We start from the raw sequence: 25,409 nt of genomic DNA, 5'->3' as shown, positions 1-25,409 counted from the left end.
CTGAAGCAAATTCCAAAACAAGGTGGGAAGTGATGGAGAGCCACTTGGAGGTAGAAGTCAATTGTCTGGGGGTGCAGATGGTGCCCTTGCAGAAGTTGCTAGAGCAGAAGGTATTTGCATTTTAAAGGAAGAGAAAGAGGGCAATGCTTTTAGCTCGGGGGTCGGCAAACTTTTCCTGCAAAAGTCCAGGTAGTAAATATTTTAGGCTTTGTGGACCATAAGGTGTCTGCCACAACCACTCAACACTGCCATTTAACACAAAAGCAGCCACAGAATATTTTTGGCAGAAATAAAAAAGTCTTTGCAAAGTCCCCTTGAGGAATTGGGGGAAAATGTGGAACTATTAAACTTCCCCACAGGGGGAATTTCTGCTATTCTCTTAAGCAATAGGGGCTCCCAATTTAATAAGCCAAGCCCTCAACCTAGAGGCTTGCCCTTATGAAACTTCTCTCTCCAATGGAGAAGCTAAGCCTACCTATAACTATGCTTATGAGTCACTCCCAGAGAACCAATTTCGTTGCTCAGATGTGGCCTGTATCTCTCAGCCAACTCTGCAAATTAACTTATTGCCCTCCCCACTACATAGGATATGACCCCCGGGGATGAGCCTGGCCCAGGCACTGTGGGATTGAGAATGACTTCTTGAACAAAAGAGAGAAAAGAAATGTAATATAATAAAGCTTCAGTGGCTGAGAGATTTCAAAAAGAGTCAAGAGGTGGTTCTGGAGGTCATTCTTATGCATTACATAGATATTCTTTTTTAGTTTCTAGTGTACTAGAATAGCTAGAAGGTAATACCTGAAACCGCTGAACTGTAATGCAGTAGTAGCCTTGATTCTCGATGATTGTATAACTATATAGCTTTTATCATGTGACTGTGTGATTGTGAAAACCTTGTGACTGACACTCCCTGGATCCACTATATGAGCAGATAAATAATAAAATAAATACAAAAGCTATATATAAACAACAACAAATGGTAATGAACACACACACGCACACACACACACAAAGCAGCCACAGAAAAGCAAGCAAACAAACATAATGGAATGAGTACAGCTGTGTGCCGATAAACTTTATTTATGGAGGCTGACAGCTGACTTTCATCTGATTTTCATGTGTCAAGGAGTATTATTCTTCTTTTGAATTTTTCCCTGACCATTTAAAACTATAAAACCCATTCTTAGCTGGCAGGCCATACAAAAGCAGCTACTGGGAGGCAGTTGGGGCCTTGGGCAGTAGTTTGCCAACCCCAGTTTTAGCTCAAAGAAATGAATAAAAAATGGATGATTCCCAGGTGCCAAGAGCAGAAATAGTTTGGGAGAGGTAGTCCTTCCCTTGGAAACTTCCTTCTCTACTTGTGTAGAAAGATGAGAGACCAGAAAGGGTCAAATCCCAGGCACATAGAATATGCTTTGAAAAGAAAGGACAGATATTCTGCAACCTCATTAGTGTCCTTGAAACTGATGCAGGAGGATGATTAAAATAATTAACTCTCTCTGTGACCCAGGTTCAGATCTGCATAGGGTTTGTCTTCCAAGTGCTTACCCAGAACTTGACACATACTAGGAACTCACCAAATATTTATTAAATGAGTGAATGAATGACTGGCACGTGGTAGATGCACGAAGTTTGTGAACAGAACCACAAAGGTCGCAAGCCTTCCCCAACCAGCACCTGCAGGAGCCCGTGTTCCGTTCAGGTAAAGGCAAAGGTGAGGAAAAAGGTGCAAAAGCCCAGGTAGGCAGCTTGATCTGAGCTCAGCCAGGGGGAGTGATTTGTTCGCATTTCTGGCTCTGCCCTTTATGTCCTCAGAGTTGCCCTATATTCACCCATGAGAAAGCAGGCTTCCCTGGCTGGAGGGACTTGAAAACAGACAAAACTGGTGTTTGCAGTGTTCTTTGCATATGTAAGCAGGTTTTATTTGCATCTAGTTGTGCAATTTTCCACCAGGGCTTGATTGTTTTGGCATGGGAAGAGGGGAGAAGGATGGATATTGTGCCTTCCAAAGCTTGCGCTTTGAAATACAATTAACATTGTTTTCCTATGAAAGAAGAGGAACCATTTCCTTAGAAGTTATTTTTTTTCTTTTTCCTTCCTTTCTTCCTTTCTTCCATCTCCCTTCCCTTCCCTTTCCTTCCCTTCCCCTCCCTTCCCTTCCTTTCCTTTTTTCCTTTCCATGGTTACTCACTCAAAATCAGCATTAACAAAGCCTTGTGATAGGAGCCCAAATCTTAGTTTTCTATGAGAACAATTTGTTTAGATGCTCCTTTTGTGCTCTCTGTAGAAATCCCCACCTGTGGAGAAGGCCTGATTTTTAGTTGATGCTGGAGAAAGCACACAGCACTGTAGGTTGTTTGCTTAGCAAAGCCAGATGTACCCCCAGTCCACGGCAGGCCCCCAGACATGCCAGATAGAATGAGATAGACTCACTGAATCTTATGTCAGGGGCCTTTGTGAGATGGCGGACACATGGCACATGTCTCCATTTCCCACTCCTGGGCCTATGACAGACATTGCTAATCAATCCCAATATTCCTTCCCTCTGAGCCTGGTTGCTGCCCCAGAATCTCTCCTAAATCATCACTGTGGACAGTTGTTACTCATCAAATTATTGTGAGATGTCCCTACCGTACCCCCCTTGGCTGGGGAAAGAGCCTGGGTTTGGAAGTCAGTCAGATCTGGGTTTTGGTCTAAACTCTGACATGTACTTGGCAGATAAATTTGGGCTAGTTACTTAGCCCCTCTGAGTCGTGGTTTCTCCATTTAAAATGGAAATAATAACATCTACTCACAATACTCACAGCCCCAACTCTGGGTCTGGCACCTGCTACCCACTTTATAAGATTAGTTCCCTTCCGTTTGAGCAGAGCAGGAGTGGAAAGTGGACCTGTTCCAACTGTCCGCTCAACTTCTTCACCCAAGTGCACATTAGTTTCCTTTTCCACATTTCCGGTGACAGGACCCTGGCAGGTCTACCGATCCCACCTTTGGAAATTTCCAGGTTTTTATAAAGCCCTTATATTCTCCACACATGTTGGGAAGAACACCTGGTGAAGCACCCCCTAGAGTGAAGGGTCTGCTATGGCTATCCGGAGACGGCATTTTCCTTGCAAAGGCCTTATTTTAGCAGCTGTTTATGCTGCATTGCTCTCTGCCAGGCCCCATAGGACATCCTGCAAATCAATGGTTCTGCACCAGGGCGATTTCGCCCCTGGAGACATTTGGCAATGTCTGGAGACATTTTTGGTTGTCACAGCTGTGTGTGTGTGTGTGTGTGTGTGTGTGTGTGTGTGGTGCTACTGGCATTTAGTGGGTAGAGGCCAGGGATGCTGCAATGCACAGGGCAGCCCCAACAATAAAGAATTATCTGGCCCCAAATGTTAATAGTGCTAAGATTGGGAAACCCTTCTGCATGTGAATGTCTCATTCAGTCCCCTATCAGATCTATGTGGAAGATGCTATTAGTTTTTCCATTTTAAGATGAGGAAACTGAGGCCTTGCAAGTTCAGGTCACATGGCCAAAGCCACTGGGCCAGTAAGGTCTGTCCACACCACACATTTCTCTATACTACCTTCCCTGTTCCTGACTGCCACTGTGTACATGTCTTTTTTCTTTCTCTTACCCTTCTATTTTATTTTTCTTCTCATGTTTTTCCTTCTTGCTGAATTCTGTGACAGATTGTGTGTGTGTGTGTGTGTGTGTGTGTGTGTGTGTTGCAGGCTCCAGTGGCCTTGGATATCAACTGCCCTCCTCCTGGCTCCCTGAGCTAAAAGGTCTGTGTTAAAATGTCTGCGGTGCTGGCTGGGCCACTCCCTCTTTTCACTGCACAGGGCTGGGTCTCCTCAGTGGGTCATCTGCTAGGATTAATTGGGCAAACTGATGGTGTAAGGTTTAACTTCTCATTGGAGAGGTGCTGAATGAAGGGAGCAAGCTGAGCAGCAAGGTTAATTATAGAACCTGCTTTAGTCACCAGAAACCAGGAAGGCTTTTCCCCAGAGGGCCTTGAGGAGTCCGGGTATTGTCATGCACAGGAGTTCTGGGGCTTTCTGAGGTAATTCCAGTTTCAAGGGAACTGGACTGCAGGATAAGGAAAGGCGCACCCAGGGCCTCTACTCACCTGCTTTTCTCCAGCTGGCTAATTTCTGTTACCTTTCCGTTCTCCACTGAAGATCACTTCTTCCATGTGGTCTTGGACCTCCCAAATGAGATGGGACCTCCATCTCAGACTCCTTTTGTGCCCCGTCCTTCAAACTTACAGCCCTTTGCATACTTATAATCTTGTAATCAAGTACTTTATAACACTTTGTTGAAATTTTTGCCTTCCCTGCAAGCCTGGAGTTCCCATGAGTACAATGTCCATGTCGGTCTTGTCCACTGCATCATCAGTGCCGGCTCGGTGCCTAGTGCATGGAGGACACCCAGCAACTACGTGTTGACTGGTCCACTGACAGGCTCTGAGGGGCCCTGGCAATGAGAACCCACTATAGATTCTGGGCACTTACAGGGTGAGGATGGGGCTCATGGAAAAAGCTGAAAGGTATATACAGGAAATGGTGGACAGAGGGCTGGCCCTGCCTGTCTCCATTGTTGTCTCTTCCTTTGCCCAAAGTCTTTTTTCCTGCTGTCATTTTTGGCTTCCCTCCAGTAAGTTCCTTTTGGGATTACAGCTGACGGTTTGAACTGAGCATGCTCAATTGCCCAGGGGACCTCTAGGTGCAAGCCAAGTCACATTCCTTCCTTACTTCCGGAATTGTCACTGCTTACCAAGGAAGCAAAGGGGCTTTTGGAAGTCTCTGCACTCTGAGACACTTCAACAGATCAGCCCTCTGAAGCGTGTGGCTGGTGAACCTCATTCTCAGTAAGGCTTGTTTGCACAGGCCAGCCCCGAGGCAGTGGAGATGGGGGAAAATTATAGCTTCCTGACTTGATCCAGTAAAAATAATAAAGCAAACATTTATTGAGCCATTTACCATTGCCAAACCTTGGCTATTATCTCATGTAGGTGCATTGTCTTCATTTATCCTTACAGCAATCTTAATGAAGTTAAAAAAATGACCATTATCAGCCCCATTTTACAGATATAAAAACTGAGGCTCCGAGAGATTAAGTAACTTGCTCAAGGTTATACTCCCCAGGAAGAAGCAGAGTGAGAATCCCATCCCAGATCCAGCAGACCACAAAGCCCAGATTTCCATCCACTCACTATTCTGCATGTGCCGAGAAGCTCTTTGCTAGAAAGCACTTTGCCTCAGAGAAGGACTCTACCTGACTTGTTGGGGCTGAGAAAACTTTGCCATAGCCAGAAAGAGAATAGGTCCCTTGTGTGAATATATGCTTCAGCAAAGCCAGGGGAGGAATCACAACAATGGCAATCACTAATTAAATAATAGGAACAGCTCCTACCCAGTGTTACCTATCTTCAGACTGTACTGTTTGCTAATTAATCTGCACAAAACCTGCCAGATCAATTTTGTCATTCCACCTGGCAAGGAAGAAAACTGGGACCCAGAGAGGCACAATGCCTCATCCAGAGCCACACAGCCAAAGGGTATGAGCATTGGGATCCAACTCCCTTAGGCCTAACTTGTGACACATCCATCACTTTTCTTGTGCTAATAATGGCTACTGCAGCCCATAACCATGTGGCTCAAGGATGAGGCATTAAACTATATTTAGAGGGGCTCTTAGTTCTGTTTCATTCCTTCATTCATTTGTTCATTCATTCATTTATTTTGGAAGACTTTTAATCAGTTAAGGAAGCATCTTTTCCTGTCAGTTTTCTTATACATAAAATAAGACAAGGTCACCCCATATCTGCTAGTAGTTCTGAAAATTAACCTTAAGGAATTCAGATTGGAAGGGTCATCTAGACTTTAGAAGAGGTTTGGCTCATTCCCTGTCTTAATTCAGGAATTTTCCTGAATCACACATGACGATACATTCTAGAAGCTCTGCTTAGAGGAAAGAAGGGGAAGGTAATAACAATAGCTACGACTTACTGAGTTATTGTAATCCTTAAAAAGATCCTACATAGGATGACTTATCCCCACTTTGCAGATGAGGACACTGAGGTTCAATGGGGTTAGATACTTATTTCAACACGACTCAGCTATTAGGTGACAAAACCATGACAACCTTTGTCTGACTTTAAGCTCTTTTTAATTATACTAGCTATCTCTCTACAGGAAAACAAACAAACAAACAAACAGACACCAGAAATTCAACAACAAAAATTCAAGATTCCACAGGCTTCTTCACCATTTTCAGTTTTTTCATTTCTAAAAATCTACGTGATGGGGAAAGATTTCTCTCTGTACCTCGTGAAATCCCTCATGTTCTAATTTGTGTCCCTTTTCTCTTCTGAACACAGGAATGCAAAACCACTATAGAAATGCAAGTCTGAAAGAACGAGTCATTTCCCATCCCTCACCCCCCTGAAGCCCTTCCTTCTCTGGGCTGAACAAACCCAGGTCTTTTTCTCCCGGTCTTGGCCCAAGTGTGGGCAACAGATCTCAGGAGGGGCCAAGGGAGTGAACACATGGCTGACGAGGCCAGGATGCTGAGGCCGGCCTGAGGGCAGTGATAAGAACGTAAACAAGGAGACTGGCACAGGCAGGGGAAGATTAGCTCAGCTGGCAGCAGCCAGTGGAAAAAGGGGCAGCAGTTCAGTGATGGCAAACATGCCAGGCAGAAGGTGGTGAGAAATGAGTCCTGTCTTTGAACTAGAGGAATGCCAAAGAACAAACAGAGAGAGAACAGAGAGGGAGGGAAAAAGGGAGGGAGGGAGAGAGAGAGAGGATTATAGTGGTTGAAGGTATGAGATAAAGACTCCCTGATATATGTTGAAGGTCTATTATGTACAGGTGTGAAGATCTTGGTGAGATAATTAGGTAAAAGTCACAGTGCAGTATTTTATATAAATAGTCAGCTCTCAGAAAATAGTAGTCAATCTTAATAGAAGAATTCCAGCTTAAAAAAATGCAGACAGAATGACAGAATTGGAATGTTACCATTTTGCAACCCTGAATAAAGTAATGTTCATGAATGGCTCCTCAAACCATTAGGTGAAAGGCTGATGGGGAACCTTATAATGGATGGGGCAGGCTGAAAACACCTGAATATGAATCAATTTTAATTCAAAAAGACAATCGGGCAATATGTGTGCCTCCTGATTTCTTGCAATGAGGAGTACTTAATTTTTGACAAGGGTGTCAAGAAAATAAAATGGGGAAAGAATAGTCTTTTCAACAAATGATGCTGGGACAACTGGATTATCTACATTCAAAAGAATGAAGTTAGATCCCAAACTCATACCATATACAAAAGTTAACTGAAAATGGACCAAAGACCTAAATGTACAAGCTAACACTATGAAACGCTTAGAAGAAAACATAGGGGTAAATCTTTGTGACCTTGGATTGGGCAATAGTTTCTTAGATATGACCAAAAGTGCAGGCAACAAAGAAAAAATAAATTCGACATTATCAAAATTAACATCTTTTTGGTGTTTCAAAGGATACCATCAAGACAGTGAAAAGACAATCCACAAATTGGGAGAAAAATTTTCCAAATCTCACATATCTGATAAGAGGCTCAGTAATAAGACAGTGCAATTTAAAAATGGACAAAGGATCTGAATAGACAGTTCTCCAAGGAAGATACATAAATGACCAATAAGAATATGGAAAGATGCTCAATATCAGCCAAAAGGGAAAGGGAAATCAAACCCAAAATGAGATACCACTGTGTACCCACTAGGATGGCGATAATAAAAAAGACAGATAATAACAAATGTTCATGAGGATGTGGAGAAATAGAAACCCTCATACATTTCTAGTGGCAATGTAAAATGGTGCAGCCCCTTTGGAAAACAGTTTGGCAGTTTTTCAAATGCTTAAACGTAAAGTTACCATATGCCCCAGCAATTCCACTCCTAGGTATAAAACCAAAAGAAATAAAAACATATGTCCACATAAAAACTTGTACACAAATGTTCATAGCAGCATTATTCATAATAGCCTCAAAGTGGAAACAACTCACTTCTTGTCAGTGGATAAACAAATGTGGGGTATTTATAAAATGGAATACTAGTTAGTCATAAAAAGGAATGAAGTACTGATACATGCTACAATACAGATGAACCTTGAACACATTATGCTAAGTGACAGGACCACATATTGTATGATTCCATTAATATGAAATGTCCAGAATAGGCAAATCTATAGAAACAAAGTAGATTAGGGCTGGTGGGGGATAGACATAGATGTTTGGGTGGTAGTGGTGGTGTGAATATGGAGTATGGGGTTTCTTTTTGGGAAATGAAAATGTTCTAAAACATGGTGATGGTTGTACAACCATGTGAATATAATAGAAGACATTGAACTGTACACTTAAAAAAAAAAGTACTTAGTACCACCTATTAAGCATTTTTGCCCAAAAATCATGATCATGAAACTGACCAAGCCTTTAGATCTATCAGTTTACAGAAAGTACAGGAGAGAAAGGAACACATTAAACAATCCTGCAAAAATGCAACCACAACCACATTCAGCAATATCCAGAATGTGGAAAATTCGACAGGACAAATAACTTAGTTTCTTTAACATATACATAGCAAGGGCAAAAAGGAGAGGAAATCTGTAGAATAAAAGACACTTAAGAGACATATCAACCCAATGCAAGGTGTGTACCTTATTTGGGTCCCATTTGAACAAGTGAATTACAAAAACACTTATGAGGCAAATACAGAAATTTGAGCATATTTAATGTTTTTAAGAAAGCATTGTTCATTTTTTAGGTATGATAATGGTATGTTAGAAATATCTTTTGCGAGACACTTACTGCAATGTTTATGGATGAAATGATATGATGACTGGGCTTTGCTTTAAAATAATCCAATTGGGGAATGGATTAATGGGTGGGAATATACCTGAAATAAAACTGGCCCACAAGTTGATAAATGCTGAGACTGGGTGATGGGTACTTGAAGGTTCATTGTATTATTCTTTCAACTTTTACATATGTTTGAAACTTTCCATTATAAGAAGTTCAAAAAATGTACAGGATTTGCTACTGAAGAGCAACATAGCAACTGTACTACTAAGAAATTTTAATTGCTAAAATTTTACATGATGATGATGATGATGGTGATGATTATGAAAGTATAGCTTCGTACTTTGCATCCACTTTACTTCTTTTGATTTTACCAACAACCCTGTGAGATGAGGGTTATTTCTGTTTTTTGATGGGAAACTGAAGCTCGGAGTGGCTGCTGACTCATCCAGAGACCCACCCTAGAAAGGGGAAGAGTCTGGGTCTGAGGCTGGAGTGGTTTCTCCTGAACAGCGCGCTTCTGTGGATGGCTCACGGTGGGCCTTTACCCAGGGGCTGCTCTGGCAGAACAGACGGAGGCAGTGGCCCTCCCCTCCTAGCCTGTGTCCCTCATTGCTTTCAGATTCCGGCCAGTGAACCCCTGCTAAGGCATTGCTGACAATTGATATGAACAGTTTAGGGAGCTGCCTCCACCCTGGGCGTATACTCTTGAAATCTGAACATATTTCAAGCACATTTTAGGCCCTAGAGAAGGCATTTGTAGCAGATAAGGATGATGTGGAACAGAACAGTTTGAGGGGACAGGCATCCACTTACTGGGGTCTCCTTGTATTTGCACCCCCAACTCTTTGGGATTACTCCAGTCAGTGTAGAGTGCTCTGACAACATCATTTCTGAGTATGGATTTGTTGAGTGGAAACTGTAAAGTTGAAAGAAACTTATATTGGGAGGTACAAATAAAATAATATAAGCAGAGGATTAATTTATCTCTGTAAGTTACTTCAGAAGGAGAATTAACTAAAAATCTTTAACATAAATTGGGCACTGAGAGGTAGTTCAAAGGAAAAATAGATATCTTAATACTAAGTAAAACCATGTCTTATGGCAGGGAGCCCTGAATCCTATAAAGTTGGCTTGGGAAACCCCTATGAAAGATGAGGGACAAAGACACATCCTGGGAGAGGATCTGAATTGATAATTCAAGTTCCTGAAGATTGATTTATTCAGAGTATTCCAAATATGATGTAAAAAGGAGAGCCAGCTTTACAGGTCTCAGAATTCCCCAAGGTGCCTGACAGCTTATCTTCCCAGGAACTCAGGAAAGAAGCTTGGACTTGTCATGACCATCCTGGGATGGGTTAGAGGAGGGGTGAGGGAGGGAATCTTAACCCCTATACTGACGTAAGTGACTTGCTTTTTTTCCTCTCCCTCTTATCTTTTTTGTTTTCTGAATGATCAGAAGAAGGGAAAGGGATTTGTGGTTATTTACATAAATCAAAGGCATCTGTCTTTGTTTCTGATTCTTGTGGTAATACATGTTATTAGAAATCTTCCTTGTGGCTTCTGAAAGTTAACAGCAACATAAATGAATAAAATACCATCCCTGCCCTTAAGAAGTTTTCAATCTAGTGAGCATGGTGATAAGATATAAATGTGATATTTATAGTACAAAGAAGAATGTGTTAAAATACAAGGGTAAACAGTTGGCTATGAACACGGGGAGATGTTAATTCTGCAAGGGAGGGCTGGCAAGAGCTTCTTGAAGAAATAGTTTTCATACAGGGTCTTGGGGTATGGATCTGACTGCAATGGATGGATGCACCAAACTTAAATTCCAGGAAAAACAGCATTTATTTATTCAGCTAACATTTGTTCATTGCCCAGAATAATGCAGGCACTGTGCTGGGCACAAGGGCAAAAAGCAAAGAGGTGGCCTAGGATGTACTGTGCTCATGAAGGTTGAGTAGATCATTGTGACTGGTGTATGAGTGTGTGTGTGTGTGTCTAGAGTTGGAGGTGCTAGAAGGTTCACTAGAGCCAGAGGATAGAGGGTCTAGAATGCCATACCAAGAACTCATTTAGGGGAAAGAACACAGGCCTGCCCTCAAATCCTGGATGTTTTTAACTGTGAGACCTTGGGCAAGTTACTTAATGTTTCTGTCCCTAAGTTTTCCTGTTGTACAGTGGGCAGACTGACGCCTACTCTGAACAGTTGTGAGGACAGTGATAACATCTGAAAAGCATCTATCATAGTGCCTGGCTTTTAGTCGCCACTCAATAAGCAGCAGGCATTACTGTTCCTGAGGGCTGTAGGGAACCACTGGTAGTTTGGGGGAGAGAAGTGGCTGAATGGATTTGGCTTTTCAAGAGACTGCTATGGAGCCCATGAGTAGAACAGATAGGGGGAGGGAGGAGGTGCCGAGATTGAGCCTGGATCCTGGGACCAGTGAGGAGACTGAAGCTATAGTGTAGGCAAGAGAAGAGAACCGCAGTGAAGGTGGTGGGATGAGATGGACAGAAGCAAGAAATAATTGGTGGCAAAATGAACTTGCTGATGAACAGGATGTAGGAGGTGAGGGAGAGACCTCTTGAATGTAGATCTGGTTTCTGGTTGTGTAGCAGCTCCACTCTCCTGGAACAGGAGGAGGGGCAGAGTGAAGGAGGGGGTGTGGACGAATTGGTGGGAGATGGGGGGAAGGGGAGGACAAAAGGCTGAGTTCCCATGGGGTATATGCGGGAACAGAACCTCTTAGGAATCCTACTGTCACAGAAAACAAAAACACCCCTTTATTCTGTACTATGGGAGATAGGGAGCAAACTTCCAGAACCAAGTCTATTTTAGAATTGCTAGGACAGGCCTTGCAATTGTAACTTTCACTTAAGTGGTATAGCTGAAGGATTTCTTTCTAACTCATGTCCCATGCAATTAACTTTCTTTCTCCTTCTAAGGCATCCCTTCTCAGCATGGACCTACACATAATCTCCAGGAATCTCCCAAGGGCCTGCTGTGTTGGTTCCAATCCACCTACTTAACCTCCTCCACTGGAGTTTCACATAGAACCCAATAAGCCTCTTCAGGTCGAATCCTACATTGTTTAAGTAAGTTGTCTTTATTCCATACTTGCAATTCACCTTTGAGTCCCTTTCTTGATGCTCTACCCAGATATGTCAGGCAGTGTCTCACAGGTGGGAAGACACAATAACAATGGGGAAACAATTCCCCATTCCAGCTTTTCTTTTCCTTGTTTACAACTTAAAGGACAATCCAAGATTGGTTCTTACTATAGGGGGAGGACCAGGCTATTTAACTGGGGTGATTTCGGAGGTGTTTTCACACAAAACTGACTTCTCACTCTCCCAACCCGCCTCTGTTTAGTTGGTAAAGCCTGGACATGCTTTAAAGAGGCTCTTTCCTGAAAGAATTTTCCTGGGCTTTTTACTTCATAGTTTTACAAAAAGAACTTAATATTCAAATATTCCTCTCCCAGGAAACACAGGACTGAAATGAATAAATTGCCCTCTTCTCTTCTTCCTTAGCACTTTATCTAGGTTATGTATTATACTAGATCAATGTTTTCCGAACTTCATTGCAACCCATCTTCACAGTTGTTGCCATTATCCATGTATTGTACCTCTTAAAATTACTGTCCTTTAAATTAAAAAAAATCTGTAAAATGTAAATGAAGTACTTAAAATTTTTTGTTCATTTCTGTGAACAAAAACTGGTATCACTTGATAATATTTGGAAAGTGTCCACACCAAAAAACTTAATGAAAACACACAGCGTCACTCAAGCCAGAGGCAGGCAACAGCTTTCCCAAAACTCTGTGCCTGACTCCTTGTTCTCTCTTCCTCCCAGAGGGAGATTAGCAAGGGTTAGAGGCTTCTTCAAGACAGGGACAGACCAGCACCAAACTGGGGCCTTCTTGATGTTATCAGGGGGGTTGGGGAAATTTGGAAAGGGAATGACTTTCTCAGTTTACAGTTCAGTGTTATTAAGTTTTAATTCTCTCTTAAGGCATCAGGGGTGCCACCAGGGACCTTGTCCTACATTAGGAAGCCCTCACTCCACTATAGTGAATCTTTTTCTTTTGTATCCTTGCTAAACTGTGAGTTCTTCAAGGGAATGCACGATCTTATTCTTGGTACTTTCAATACCATACACAATTCTTGGAGTCAGTTGGTAGTTCACAAAGAAACAAAAAGATAGTAAATGAAAGCCACTTTCAAGTACAGAAACCTTAGGGCAAATTCTTTACTGAGGGACTGGTGGAGAAGAGTATGCTGGAAGGTCTTGGAGTCTGAAGGGAGTGAAGTGAAGACATTTAAGAAAAGGGAGGCTGCAGATATCCATGATAAGCTACCTAGACATAGCAATATTGATGTGCTCTTTGTTGGCAGCATGGCATAGTGCCAAGAGCTTGTGTAGTTCTAGGGTCATTCCAGATTCTCACTGTTTACTAATTACTAGTTGGTTACTTCATTATAAAATGGTGATAATGCCTCCCCTACAAAGGCTCTCTCCATATTCTAAAGATGGGTGGCAGAGGTCAGGAGACTGACAGAAAAAGAAGGCTTTGCTATCAGAGGATATCATCCTGACCCTAGCATCTATCTATCTATCTATCTATCTATCTATCTATCTATCTATCTATCTATATATCTATCTACCTATCTATCATCTATCTATCTCACATAAGTTTCAATAAGGGGTTGAAATTATTAATTTCATTCTTGATGCTTTGGTAGCACCCACAATGGCCTGTGTGGCGTTCCCATTGCACACACTCAACAGACGTTTATTGGTTGAAAAACTTAGGTTGGTCTGTGATCTTTCAGTAGGAAATTATTCCCCCTTCAGTCTTCCTGTTCTAAAATATGGCACCAACAACTACCCTGATGTTCAAGTCAAAAGTCTTGATTTCTTTCTTCCCTTTGTGATGACATTCAATCTGCTAAAAATTTTTGTTGACTCTGTATTTGAAATATATCCTGAATCTCTAATTGGTATCTCTGTTTCTGCCTCTATCACCTTGTAGTCCAAGTCACCAATATTTTTTGCCTGGACTCCTCCTATTTGCCTTGTAACTGGTCTTTTGGCTTCCTCTCTAACCTCAGTATAAATCTTCTCCATACAGTGGCCACACCAAACTTTTATAAGTAAACCACATCACGTCATCTTTCTGTCTGCACCCCTCTATTGGTTTCTCATTGCATTTACAATAAAATTCAAACTTCTTTCTCTAGTCTAAAAGGTGCTGCCTACCTTTTCATCCCCATCTCTTGCCACTCTGCTCCTTGCTCACTGTGCTCTAGCTGTACTGACTTATTGTTTCTTGAATGAGCTCATTTCTGTCATTAGGCTTTTGCACAGGCTGTTTCTGCTGTCTAGAATGATCTTTTCCAAGATCTTTCTATGATAATTCCTTCTCGTCTTTCAGGACTCAGCCTAAAGTCACCTCTTCAGTGACTGCCCAATCTAGAATAGCTTCCCAGGTTCTTTTCTTCCTAACTTTCATCATTAACTGATTATATTCTTTTTTTACATATCTGATTACTGACCGTTTCCTTCCCACTAGTCTGCAAGGTAAAGGAGAACTGAGTTTTGTTTGTCTTATTCTTCACCAGTTTCTCAACACCTAGAACACACCTGACAGAGTAAGCTCTCAAGTATTTGCTAAAATACTGAATGAACGTTGCCATTTGCCAGTGTTTATGTCCCTAAAGAAGAGGCATCCTAGAATCTAGACTCTGTGGCCTATGTGTCGAATGATTCAGTTCACCAATATTTATTGGCTTGGATACTGTGGTGGGTGCTGGAGCAGGGAAGGAAGGGGGAGCTTTATCAGCTAGACTCAACACAGTGCTTAAGGATGTGAGAAAAAGGAAACAGGAGAACTTGTCATTTGCTAAACTTTCCACTGATCTTGACACAATGCTTTGTAAGTAGAGCATTTTAAGAGTATATTTTGACTATACCTGGGCAAATCTAGAAATACTTAAAATCCACAGCCATCTGAATAGAGAAAAAGCTATCTATCAACACTGGGCATGGTTCTCTGGGAATGGGATGTATGTATGCTATACTTTGGTATTCTCGCCATTTTTGAAAACTTGGAAGGAATGTTATTTGTTTGAATCCTACTGGGTTTTTTTCCACTCTATTCCAGTCTCTCTGTAAATGACGTAAATGACCAGGAAGAAGAATTAAAAAGGCACATGGGGAGTGATTCTAGGCTAAATCTTTCAAGAAGCCCATTTACAGCTGAGTGAGCTAGCTTATTTCCAGTGAGCCTGGGCTGGACTTTATATATCTATGTCTCTACATAAAGACGGCTTCAGAAAAGTTCGGTTAGTCTTTGGTTTAATTTTGCGTCACCAGACCCCTCACTTTAGTGTGCATGTGTGTGTGTGTATGTGTGGCAGAAAGAGGACTTTGGGCACAAAGTATGTGTGTATTTGTAAAAAGCTCTACATTATGTGTGTAAGAAGGAAGTTTTAGGGCTTTTTATGCAAGGAGAGTGTATATGGGGGAGAAAGTGCATTTGTGTATGCTAAGCGTGTGTGTATAGTGCTGGTGTGTGTGTGTGGGAGGGCTGAATGACGAGAAGCTAGCCTCTTAAAGATCCAGACAGTGGTATAAGATATAAAGCATTGTAGGAGGTGATTGTTTTCCTTCCAGATCAGCACAAAGGTTTTTGAGGAGCCCTTGACTTTCTCCTCTTCCTTGTCTTGTTAAAAAGGGATTAGAGTCCAATTAAGCTGTTTAATCCCAAGGTAGAGATTCATGTTTAAAAACAAGATTTACAGCTTCTTAAAAAAAATACATCATTACAAGTTGAGGTTCATCCTTTCAAGTTGCCACTTGTATGGTTCCAAAGCATGTTGTCAGCTAAACACCCAATGTGCAGTTCTTAATTAGTTTGCCTCATACCTCCACTCCTTCCTCTTTCAATGTACCCTTCAACCTAAATGGCAATATGCTATTAGAAGCACTTCAGTTACTTGGTTGCCACGCCCAGCCCTTGGCTTATCTCCCTTCAGTGAGCAACTCAATAACCATGGTTAATGGTAGCAACAGTTTAAAGAGCTAATGCTTACTGGGTACTTAGTGTGTGCCAGGCACCATGCTAAGCACTCTCTATATATTGCCTTAATAAATTCTTCTTATGAAAACACCCAGGACCAGCTTCATGGGTGTGTGACCCATGCAGCTGTACAAGGACACATGCTTCAAAGGGGCCCATACTTGGTTTGATGCTCTTATGTTGCCATCTTGAAATTCTTAATAATTTTTGAAAGATTGTTTTCTGCATTTTCATTTTGCGCTGGACTCATAAATTATGAGGCCAGTTCTGGAAACATAACATATTGCCAGAGGATGGTAGATGTTTAGCGAATTCCAAATTGTGGTTTCAAAACCTTCGCTGGAAAATGGGTGCCACGATGAGGGGAAGCCTCTCGGGGGGCAGGAAACATGCACGGCCCTTAACCAGGAAAAGCATAGTATCTGTGAGAATTTTTGCAAGTTGCTCAATCCCTCTAAGCTTCAGTTTCCTTGTTTGTAAAATGGAGATAACAATAATAATACCTAACTTACAGGCTATTTCAAGGATAAAATGAGATCATGTATATATAGCTCTGGTACCTAATACACATGACAATAATTATTATTAATACACCATGGGTACTAAGCAGTTGCTAAACTTGAAATATTGCTTGTGACATGGTGCAGATCACCTGCCAAAATTCCAAGGTGTCCTTATCCCAGGGGTTTGTTGCCTACCTGCCCCATGGAGCTGGGAGGAGCGTCTGCTTTCTCCACGTGCTTCTCCACATGCTGGGTGATCACAGAGGGGTTGCTGGAGCTGATAAGCACGGGGGTGCTGATCTCCACCATATGGCGACCTGATGGGGAATGGACCATCCTGTTGAGGTTATTCAAAGCTGTTGTGATGGAGAACTGCCCGGGCCCCTTCCTCCTGGACCCTGGGCCTCTACGGAGGGTGGGCGAGTTGGTTGCTTTGCCTCTGGAGAAAGAGGACCCCAGGGAGAGACTTTTTGCGCGGGATGACTGACAGCCTTTGTTCTTCTCTAGGAGGTGTCTTGCAGTGAGGTTTGGCTGAAAGACAAAAGGTCCCAGGAGTAGTCAGTCTTCCTGTTGTAATGAGAGTAGCTAAATCCTACTCTGAAGCTGGTTCAGATGCCACCTCCTCAATCATCCACTCCTTGACAGCTTCTGTCTTTTATCAGTATGTCCCAGGCACTTCGCTATATCAACACATTCTCACAACTCTCCTGCAAAATAGGTACGACTGTTAATCTTTTTAACTGTGATTCAAAGGGGTTAAAAATCAGCTGCGATAGTCTTCCCTTACCCACTTCTCCCCACATCTCCAGCCCTTTCACCTAGTGGGCACCTCCACTGTTTCTTTAGCCATCCCCTGGTCCTCCAAACTGAGCCCTCTGTCACTGTCATCATTGAATTTTCTCATTCCAGAGTGTACTCATTTACTTGCCTTCCCACTACTGGACTGCTAACACCCCGAGGGCAGGTTCCTTACACACGTTATTCTCTGCTCTACCCCAGAGTGGATGCTTAATGAGTGTCTGTGGAATCACATTTTGAGCCGTGAATCTTTATGCTAAGACCATCCTTTACTACTTCTTCCTTTTGAAAATTTTCAGCTCATCACACTTCTCCCTTGTTTTATATGTCTTGGAGGAATGCTAGCAATTTGGCCAAAAAACAAACACACTAGCCAAAAAAGCCCTGATTTTTAATTTACCCATTTCTGTGGTGTCAATACTCCCACCATGGTGGCCAATTTCAAGCTACCAATGTTTTAACACCTGGCTGGCAAAATTCCTGAAAATGTAGCAATCAACCCTTGGGATCCAGCTCCATCCAGCTCCAGTACACTGCTGCATGTATGCGTATGTGTTTGCTTGCCCTGCTGTATCAGTAAATTCCCACAACAAAGATCTTTTGAGAAACCTATCCACCTAGGCCCCCTGTGAGTTCATTTCCTTCAGAAATCTTAAACAGGCTGGTAGAACAGAAGTTTGTATGAATAAACCATTCTGGGATGATGGCTTAAGTTTCCATTATTGTAATAGCCACCAGTTACTCTCTAAATCCATGCCTCACTCTAATTTAGAGATTCAACTATAGAGGTAAAGGGGAAATTTGTCCATTTAAGAGCTTTTTAATGACAATGTGAAGAGGATTAAAATAACTGAGATAGAAACCTTTAAGGAGGGTGTGATTCCTGCTGCAAGAAGCTATTATTGTGGAATTATTGTCAAGTTGGGGAGAGCATTATCTCCACTTTAAAGGTAAGAAAGCTGAGGCCCAGAGGGAGTGACTGATAAATGGCAGAACCAGCAAGTAAATAGTAAATCAGCAAGAAAATATCAGATAGTAATAGGTGCTATGGCATGAAAGAAAGTAACCGGAGGAGGGGGCTACTTTAGATTGGGGGTCAAGGAAGACCCACTGAGAAGGTGACATTTAAGCTAAGACACAGATGGCAAGAAGGAGGCAGCTATGTGAAGGTGGGGATAAGAACATCCAGGCAGAACGATTGTAAGGCAGTAGAAAAGTCCTAAAGAGGGAAAGAGCTCAGTCTGTTTCAGAAAAAGACAGAAGAAAGAAGCAGAGAGAAGGCTGGAATGGAGCAGGTGAGGAGCAGACGGGAAGGGAGGAGGCAGAGAGAAAAGCTGGGCCAGATCATGAAGGGTCTGGGACTGAGAGACTTCAATTTTACTCTACATGTATTGAGAAGCCCTTGGCAAGAGTTAGGCAGAGGAGTGACGTGATCTGATTTATGCTTTTAAAAGCTCGTTCTACAGTTTGGCAGTTTCTTACAAGGTGAAACATACTTCAGCATCTGACCCAGCAATCCCACTCCTATTAAGGAGAAAGGAAAACTTATGTTCACTCAAAAATCTGTAGGCAAGTGTTTAATTTTGACTCTTTATTTATAATTACTAACTACTGGATACAACCCAATGTCTTTCAACTGATGAATGGATAAATTCTGTTAAATCCATACGATGGAATACTACCCAGCAATGAAAAAGAATGAACTACTGATACATGCAACAGTTGGATGAATATCAAATGCTTTATGATAAGCAAAAGAAGCCAGACTCAGGAGACTACCTACTCCGTTTATACTCAAAAGGCTACTCCATTTATACAACACTCTAGAAAAGACATACATAAGAGAAGAAAATAGATCAGGCTCGTCAACGGCTGGGGATGGGGGAAGGAGGTAACTACAAAGGGGCAGCACAAGGGAATTTTTGGAGGGCATTGGAATTAATCTATAGCATGATTGTGGTGGTTATACAACTGGATGCATTTATCAAAAGTCATAGGACTGGACACCAAAAAAGTAAGTTTCACTGCAAATACATTTAAAAATGTAAAAATAAATAAATAAAAGTCTCATTCTTGCTGTTTCAGTAGTGCTGGAACAGAAGTAAAGAGACCAATTAGGAGGCTATTGAAATTGTCCAGGCAAGCTCTGACAGAAGCCTGGATTAGGGACAATATTTTTTATTCCCCAGAGCATTTATCACTCCATTTTTCACAGTAAGAGGACAATACACACCCTTTGAGTTGAAGAAGTAAAATTTTTTATTGTCATTCACAGCTACAATGAAATAATTTTTTTTTCAGCCTAGACTTAATTGTCCTGCCCCAGGTGAGCCCCACCCTTACCTTTTCCATCACAAGCATTGCCAAAGGGCCCTTTGTGACTCTGCATCCACCCTGTCCTCTGTTAATGTGATTAATAGTTCCGCTGGGGAAGGACTGCAGATCTCTTAGATTTGCAACCACTCAGGTGAAACAATATCTTTGAGGTTCACTGCGCTGAGCAAGAGTCATATAACCCAGGCAGGCCCCACTGGAGAAGTCTGACAAGAATGGGCTTAAGCTCAGTGTTTGCTTTGCCACCTTTTATCCAGGTGCAATTCAATAAATCAAATGATACATTAACAAGAAAAATCCTGTTTATGCCAAAATAACGTGTCACTCTCATAAGAAAGCTTTCTTTCCTTTCAATTGCTTTGCATGGCATGGGTAATTCAAATTTTATTTAAAGAGTTCTCAGCAAGTGCTAGTCTTAATGAAATGACTGGAGTCACGTTTAAAGTACTGCTTTAAAAAGCTCCATTTAGACTTCAAGTAATTTTGAAAACCAGGTTCCCAGATTGTAGCAACCACCTGATTATCTTTTTCCCTTCCTTGCAATTAGGAGAACAAATGCAGCAATGGCTAGTTTGATGATAATCTTGAGAGTTCTTGTAATCATTAATTTACGAGGTGAATTCGTAGAGAGAATATCCAATTGAATAATCTTTAATTGTAGAAGTTTTGGAAAACAGGATTTCAGAAATGATAATGCAATCGGCAGTGCCTTCTTTCCCAGAGCTATGAAGAAGTTTCTTGAAATAATGCAGGGTATCATACAAGTATAATTTGCCAAGAATTTGTTAAGCAGCTCCTATGTATTCAACCAGGTACTAGTTGCAACCTATCCCTACCCTTGGGGAGTTAACCATCATACCATCATCTTCCAATCACCATAGTTGTTCCTCCTTAGCAAAGGTTCCTTGATCCAAAAAATGGTTCGACCCCTCACCCAGGCACTCAGGTCAGAGAGCTGGGGTACACTCTTTGACCTCTTCCTCTCCCATATCCCCCACTGCTGTCAATCCCAAATCATATGGATTCTACCTTCTGAAATGTCCTTGGCTCTATGCATTTATTTTCAAGCCATAATCAACTCCTGACTGAGCCATGGGGTAACCTCCTAACTGGTCTGTTTGTTTTTAACCTTCTTCCCTCTCCTCAAATTTTTCTTCCCACTACAGCCAGAGCATTCTTTAAGAAACCCAAGTGAATCACTAGTTCACTTAAAACCTTTCGATAGCTTCTTTTGACCTTTCAATAAGGTCCAAACTTCTTACAATATAGCAGAAACAATGCTCACCACATATTTCACGTGCTCCCCTATACTTCTCAGCTGACTGGAAGCCAGGTGCGGCTATATCACTGGTTCAGGTTCATGGACTGTGAGTGGGAATGACACGTGTCACTTCTGAGCTGGGGAATTTAATTGCCGATATACATCTTACTTTCCCTTACTCTTCCCCTGCCATGGAAAGTGAGAAGTCCAAGTGTTCCAGAGGGTGCAGCTATAAAATGGAACAACTTTCTTAGTCTGGGTTCCCAAGTGACTGTGTGAACAGAGTCTGTCCTCACCCTGTGCTGAACATGTAATGCAGGTGAGAAATAGCTTTTTCTGCGTTAAGCTACTGTGAGTTGGGGCTGCTTATTACTACAGCACAACCTAGCCCATCCTGACTAAAACTGATGATTTCCAAAGCCCTCTGTGGTCTACCTCTCATCAACTTTCCAGCTTCTTCTTCTTCTTCTTCTTCTTCTTCTTCTTCTTCTTCTTCTTCTTCTTCTTCTTCTTCTTCTTCTTCTTTTGTGTGTGTGTGTGTGTGTGTGTGTGTGTGTGTGTGTGTGTGTGTGACTCTCTAACTCTCTAAGCTCCAGCTCTGGTATTCTTTCAGTCTCTTGAGTACACCACACTTCCTCAAACTACAGGACTTTTGCACATTCTGTCTCTTGTCCCTAAACACTCTTCCCTCTATGCTTAGTTAGCTAACCCTTAACCATCTGTGAGATCTTTGTTTAAGTTGCCTTTGCTGATCCCCTAACCCAGGTTAAGTTGTGCAGCATATCCCCTAATAGTTCCTCTACTTCACTCTTTGCATCACTCATAACACTCCTAATTACTTGACTGATGTCTGACTTTACAGTCCCTAAGACTAGGACCCATATCTGTCATAGGCTGACATAGCAGGCACTCAATGAAAAATTAGTTGAATGATTGAATATAGGTTTAGTACAGTGTCACACTGAATGGTTAGTTCTCTAAAATTTTCCTGGTTAGTCTGAGTCCCTCCAAAATACTTTTTCCTTCATTCACATGTTAAACTAATTTTTTATGGAGTACCTGTTCTACATTAAGCTAGTCTGTCAGTGCAAGGAACACATACATCAGGTGTTCAGAAAGGAAAAAGGTCACTGAGTGTACAACTTAGTTGCTGAAATTTTATGGAGAAAGTGGGTCTCTAGCTTAGCTTTGTTGAATGAATGATGTTTGAATAGGTAAAGGGAATTAGGAATTAGGAAGGTTTTACCTAGTAGGGGCCCCAGCAAGAGAAAATGCACTGGATTATGAATGCAAATATCACTTAATAGAGACAGGGGAAGAAGACAAAACTTTCTAGACTCTTCCTCCACCCCTCCCTTTCATTTTTCATTCCTTCAGTGCTGATTGAGCAGAGGGAGCATAGAAAATCTTGGGAGCTGGACAGTGCTCAGGCACACTATTCATTTCAGAGCCTGCCTTGGCTCTTATGAATGGATGAATTTGCTCCTTCTCCCCTATTATGCCTTTGCTCTACATGCCTTTTACTTCTTTCATAGCTCTCCACTCTCCATAATATAAAACACTCATTTTAATCCTTCATGCCTGGTAAGTATGCAGTAAATGCAGTTAAACAATGACTTGTTTTTAAATTTTTAATGACTTGTTCCAAGCTGGGGTGAGGCTCATGGCTAGAGAGGTTAGGGACCACAGGTTATATTATTATACTGGAGAAATAGGCAGCTAGCCTAGCAGGTTTTCTTTCTTTTGTTTTTAAAAACACCTTTTCTTTTTTAAATAAAGGTAATTTATGCTCATAAATTTCAAAATGAAAATTATCTAGACTCTTAACATCTAGCAATCACTACTGTTAATATTTTAGTGCATACCTTTCTAGTCCTTTATGCATATGTATCCATGCCCATATATATTTATAAAACCAGAATCATATAGTCCAAATTTTTTTTACTTAAGATAAATCATAAACTTCCCATAATATAAAAAAAACTCCATGATACTAAATATTATTCTTCAATGTTATTTTTAGAGGGTATATAGTCTTCTATCATCATAATTTTTTAAACTAAATCCTTATTGTTGGATATTTAGGTTATTTCTGGTTTTTCAACAATATTGACAATGCTATAGTGAACTTTTTTTTTACATATCTTTGTACATTTGTCTAAATATTTCCTTACAATAAACACTCAGATGTGAAATTTCTTACTCAAAGGAGACGTATATTTTTAAGGTTCTTGATGTGAATTTATTGGAATTTGGATCTGAGAGATTATGCTAACTTTCACTCCCATCATCAGAATGGAAAAGGCTCATTTCTCTATACTTTTGTAAAAATTAGGTATTATCTTTAAAAATTCTTTTGGTATCTTTTCTTTAGAGACTTTTGGTCTGAAATAAGCATTCTATCGATTAGGCATTGTTCTTGGGCATCACCGTGGCATGTGCATATTTCCAAGTAAGCTTTAATCAAGAGATGGTCTTGATATTCACGTACCTCCACAAACACGATAGGGAAGATGCCTACTTTATCTCCTAACTTGCCTTCTGCCCAGTTCTCATCCACTCGGCTGATCACAGTGATGATATCATCCTGAAAGAGAGAAAGTTTTGTGGTCAGTGTTTCCTCTCAGTTGTCAGATGGTGAAGATGTTCAATGGAAGTCCGCTTGGAGGCTCAGAAGGTATAAGGAGCCAGGAACCTGGCTCTTTCACAATTTATTTACTACATCTTCCTGCTAAAATGATCTTTGTTGGGAAAGAAGGGCATTTGGATCTCCATGACCTGAAGGGGAGTAGAAATAATTTGGAGGATCAGTGGACTCCAAAAGGATAACTTGGATATGTTTCTAATTTCCAATCAGGGCTTTTCATTTAAGTTAGTCTGATAGAAAAATCCAACTGGAAGCCACAGGGAGACAGACTTTAGCTTATCAAAAGGAAGAGTGAATTTCATTCTAATTTTGAAGATTTTAAGAACCTATTCAATTTTTTATGTATTGAATAGCAAAGTGGATTTTATTCAAATTTTTCTTGGTACAAAAGGTTATATGCAGATTGTAGAAACATTTGAAAATACAAATTAGCAAAGCAAAGAAAAAAAAACCACCACAATGTACATATAACCACTGTTAACCTGGCACATTTTTTTCTCAGATTCTTCTCTATGAAGATAAAATATACATACATACATACAAACACACTGATTTTTAAGAAAACTTTTAAAAAACATAAATGTATACATACAAAAAAGTGTGTAAATCTTCTATGTTCAGCTCTATGAATTTTTATATTTGAATATGTCCATGAACCCACAACCCTTATTAAGATATGGAACATTTCCAGCACCCCAGAAGGTTCCTTTGTATCTTATTCCATCACCTAGCAAGACAGACTCTAACTTCTAGCACTACAGATTCATTCTGTCTATTTTTGTACTTCATACAAATGAAATCATACAGGACACACTTATTTTTTACTTAATACCATATCAAGAACACTTTCCTACATCCATACATGCCCATCAATCTAAACCTGTATACTCACTGAGGCTTAGTATAAACGCCACTTGATCATAGAGGTCTCCCTGACCCTCTAAGCCATGCCCCTGAGTAATCCAAATCCTAATTCATTACTGCATTATACCTTTTCATAGCTTTATCTCTCCTTAATATGATTTATAATTACACATTTACAGATTTTTATTTCTTTAATGTCTGTCCATCCCACTAGACCATAACCTTCATGTTTACAGGGACTGTGTCTGTCTGTTTTGTTCATAACTGTATCCCCAGCACCTAACACTGTGGCTCCCCCTTAGTAGTCACCCAATAAATATTTATTGAATGCATGCATGCATGCATGAACAAATGAATGCATTTATGAATTGTACAATTTACTGAGATAGGAAACACTAGGAAAAGAACAGTTTTGGGAGGAAAGAACTTGAGTTTAATTTGGACATGCACAGTTTAGAAAGACAATGAGATTTCCAAGTGATATCTCAGCCTTCCACAGCTCTCTAGAAAGAATCATATCTTCTCCTCTGGTTCCGGTGTTGTAATTTTCTGATTTACATATCTGTTTCACCCACAAGACTGTCAACTCCATGAAGGTGGGGACAATGACATCACTTTACTCCCAGTGGCTGGCTTGAAACCTGTATGAGCTCAATGAATAAATGAGTATATGGAGTAAGTATCCCAGTAGGCAAATTTTCAGAGAGCGACAGAGAAGCAGGCAATGTCTTCCTCTGGCTGTGTCCCAGAGCTTAGTGTCCAAGGCCTGGCACAAAGTAAATACTCAATAAACATTTGTAGAATTGAACTGACCTTCTTCCAACAGTAGTTTGAGTATAAACTTTGCAATTTGGGCTATGGAATGACCTTCCTTTTGAAGTCTCATACTGAGATTCCAAGACAATAATGAAGATTATTATTTCAGAACGTGGAGGACAGTAAGGTTATCTGCTTTGAAGGGTATCTGAAGTGAATCTCATTTCTGATAATGGCAGAATAAAAACATTTTACAAAACAAAAGACCTTTCCTGAGCCATTGTAGCTGTGCCACTTTTTGGACTTATATTTGACATACTCA

At 41.0% G+C, this 25,409-nt stretch overlaps 1 protein-coding gene across 2 annotated transcripts in view; it reads right to left on the bottom strand.

Moving 5' to 3' along the window:
• SH3RF2 (SH3 domain containing ring finger 2) overlaps nucleotides 1-25,409 on the bottom strand; it is a 138,422-nt gene that overhangs the window by 55,184 nt on the left and 57,829 nt on the right. For both annotated transcript variants that reach the window (XM_037801742.1, XM_037801743.1), the window contains 2 exons: nucleotides 23,312-23,407; nucleotides 16,623-16,958 (listed from right to left, as the gene is read on the bottom strand). In XM_037801742.1, coding sequence (XP_037657670.1) covers nucleotides 16,623-16,958; nucleotides 23,312-23,407 — 432 coding nt within the window. The remainder of the gene's footprint in view (nucleotides 1-16,622; nucleotides 16,959-23,311; nucleotides 23,408-25,409) is intronic.

Source organism: Choloepus didactylus, chromosome 13 (genome assembly GCF_015220235.1).
Source record: "Choloepus didactylus isolate mChoDid1 chromosome 13, mChoDid1.pri, whole genome shotgun sequence".
Lineage (NCBI taxonomy): Eukaryota > Metazoa > Chordata > Mammalia > Pilosa > Megalonychidae > Choloepus > Choloepus didactylus.
Note: the sequence above shows the minus strand (reverse complement) of the source record. Positions and strands in the feature narration are given on the sequence as shown.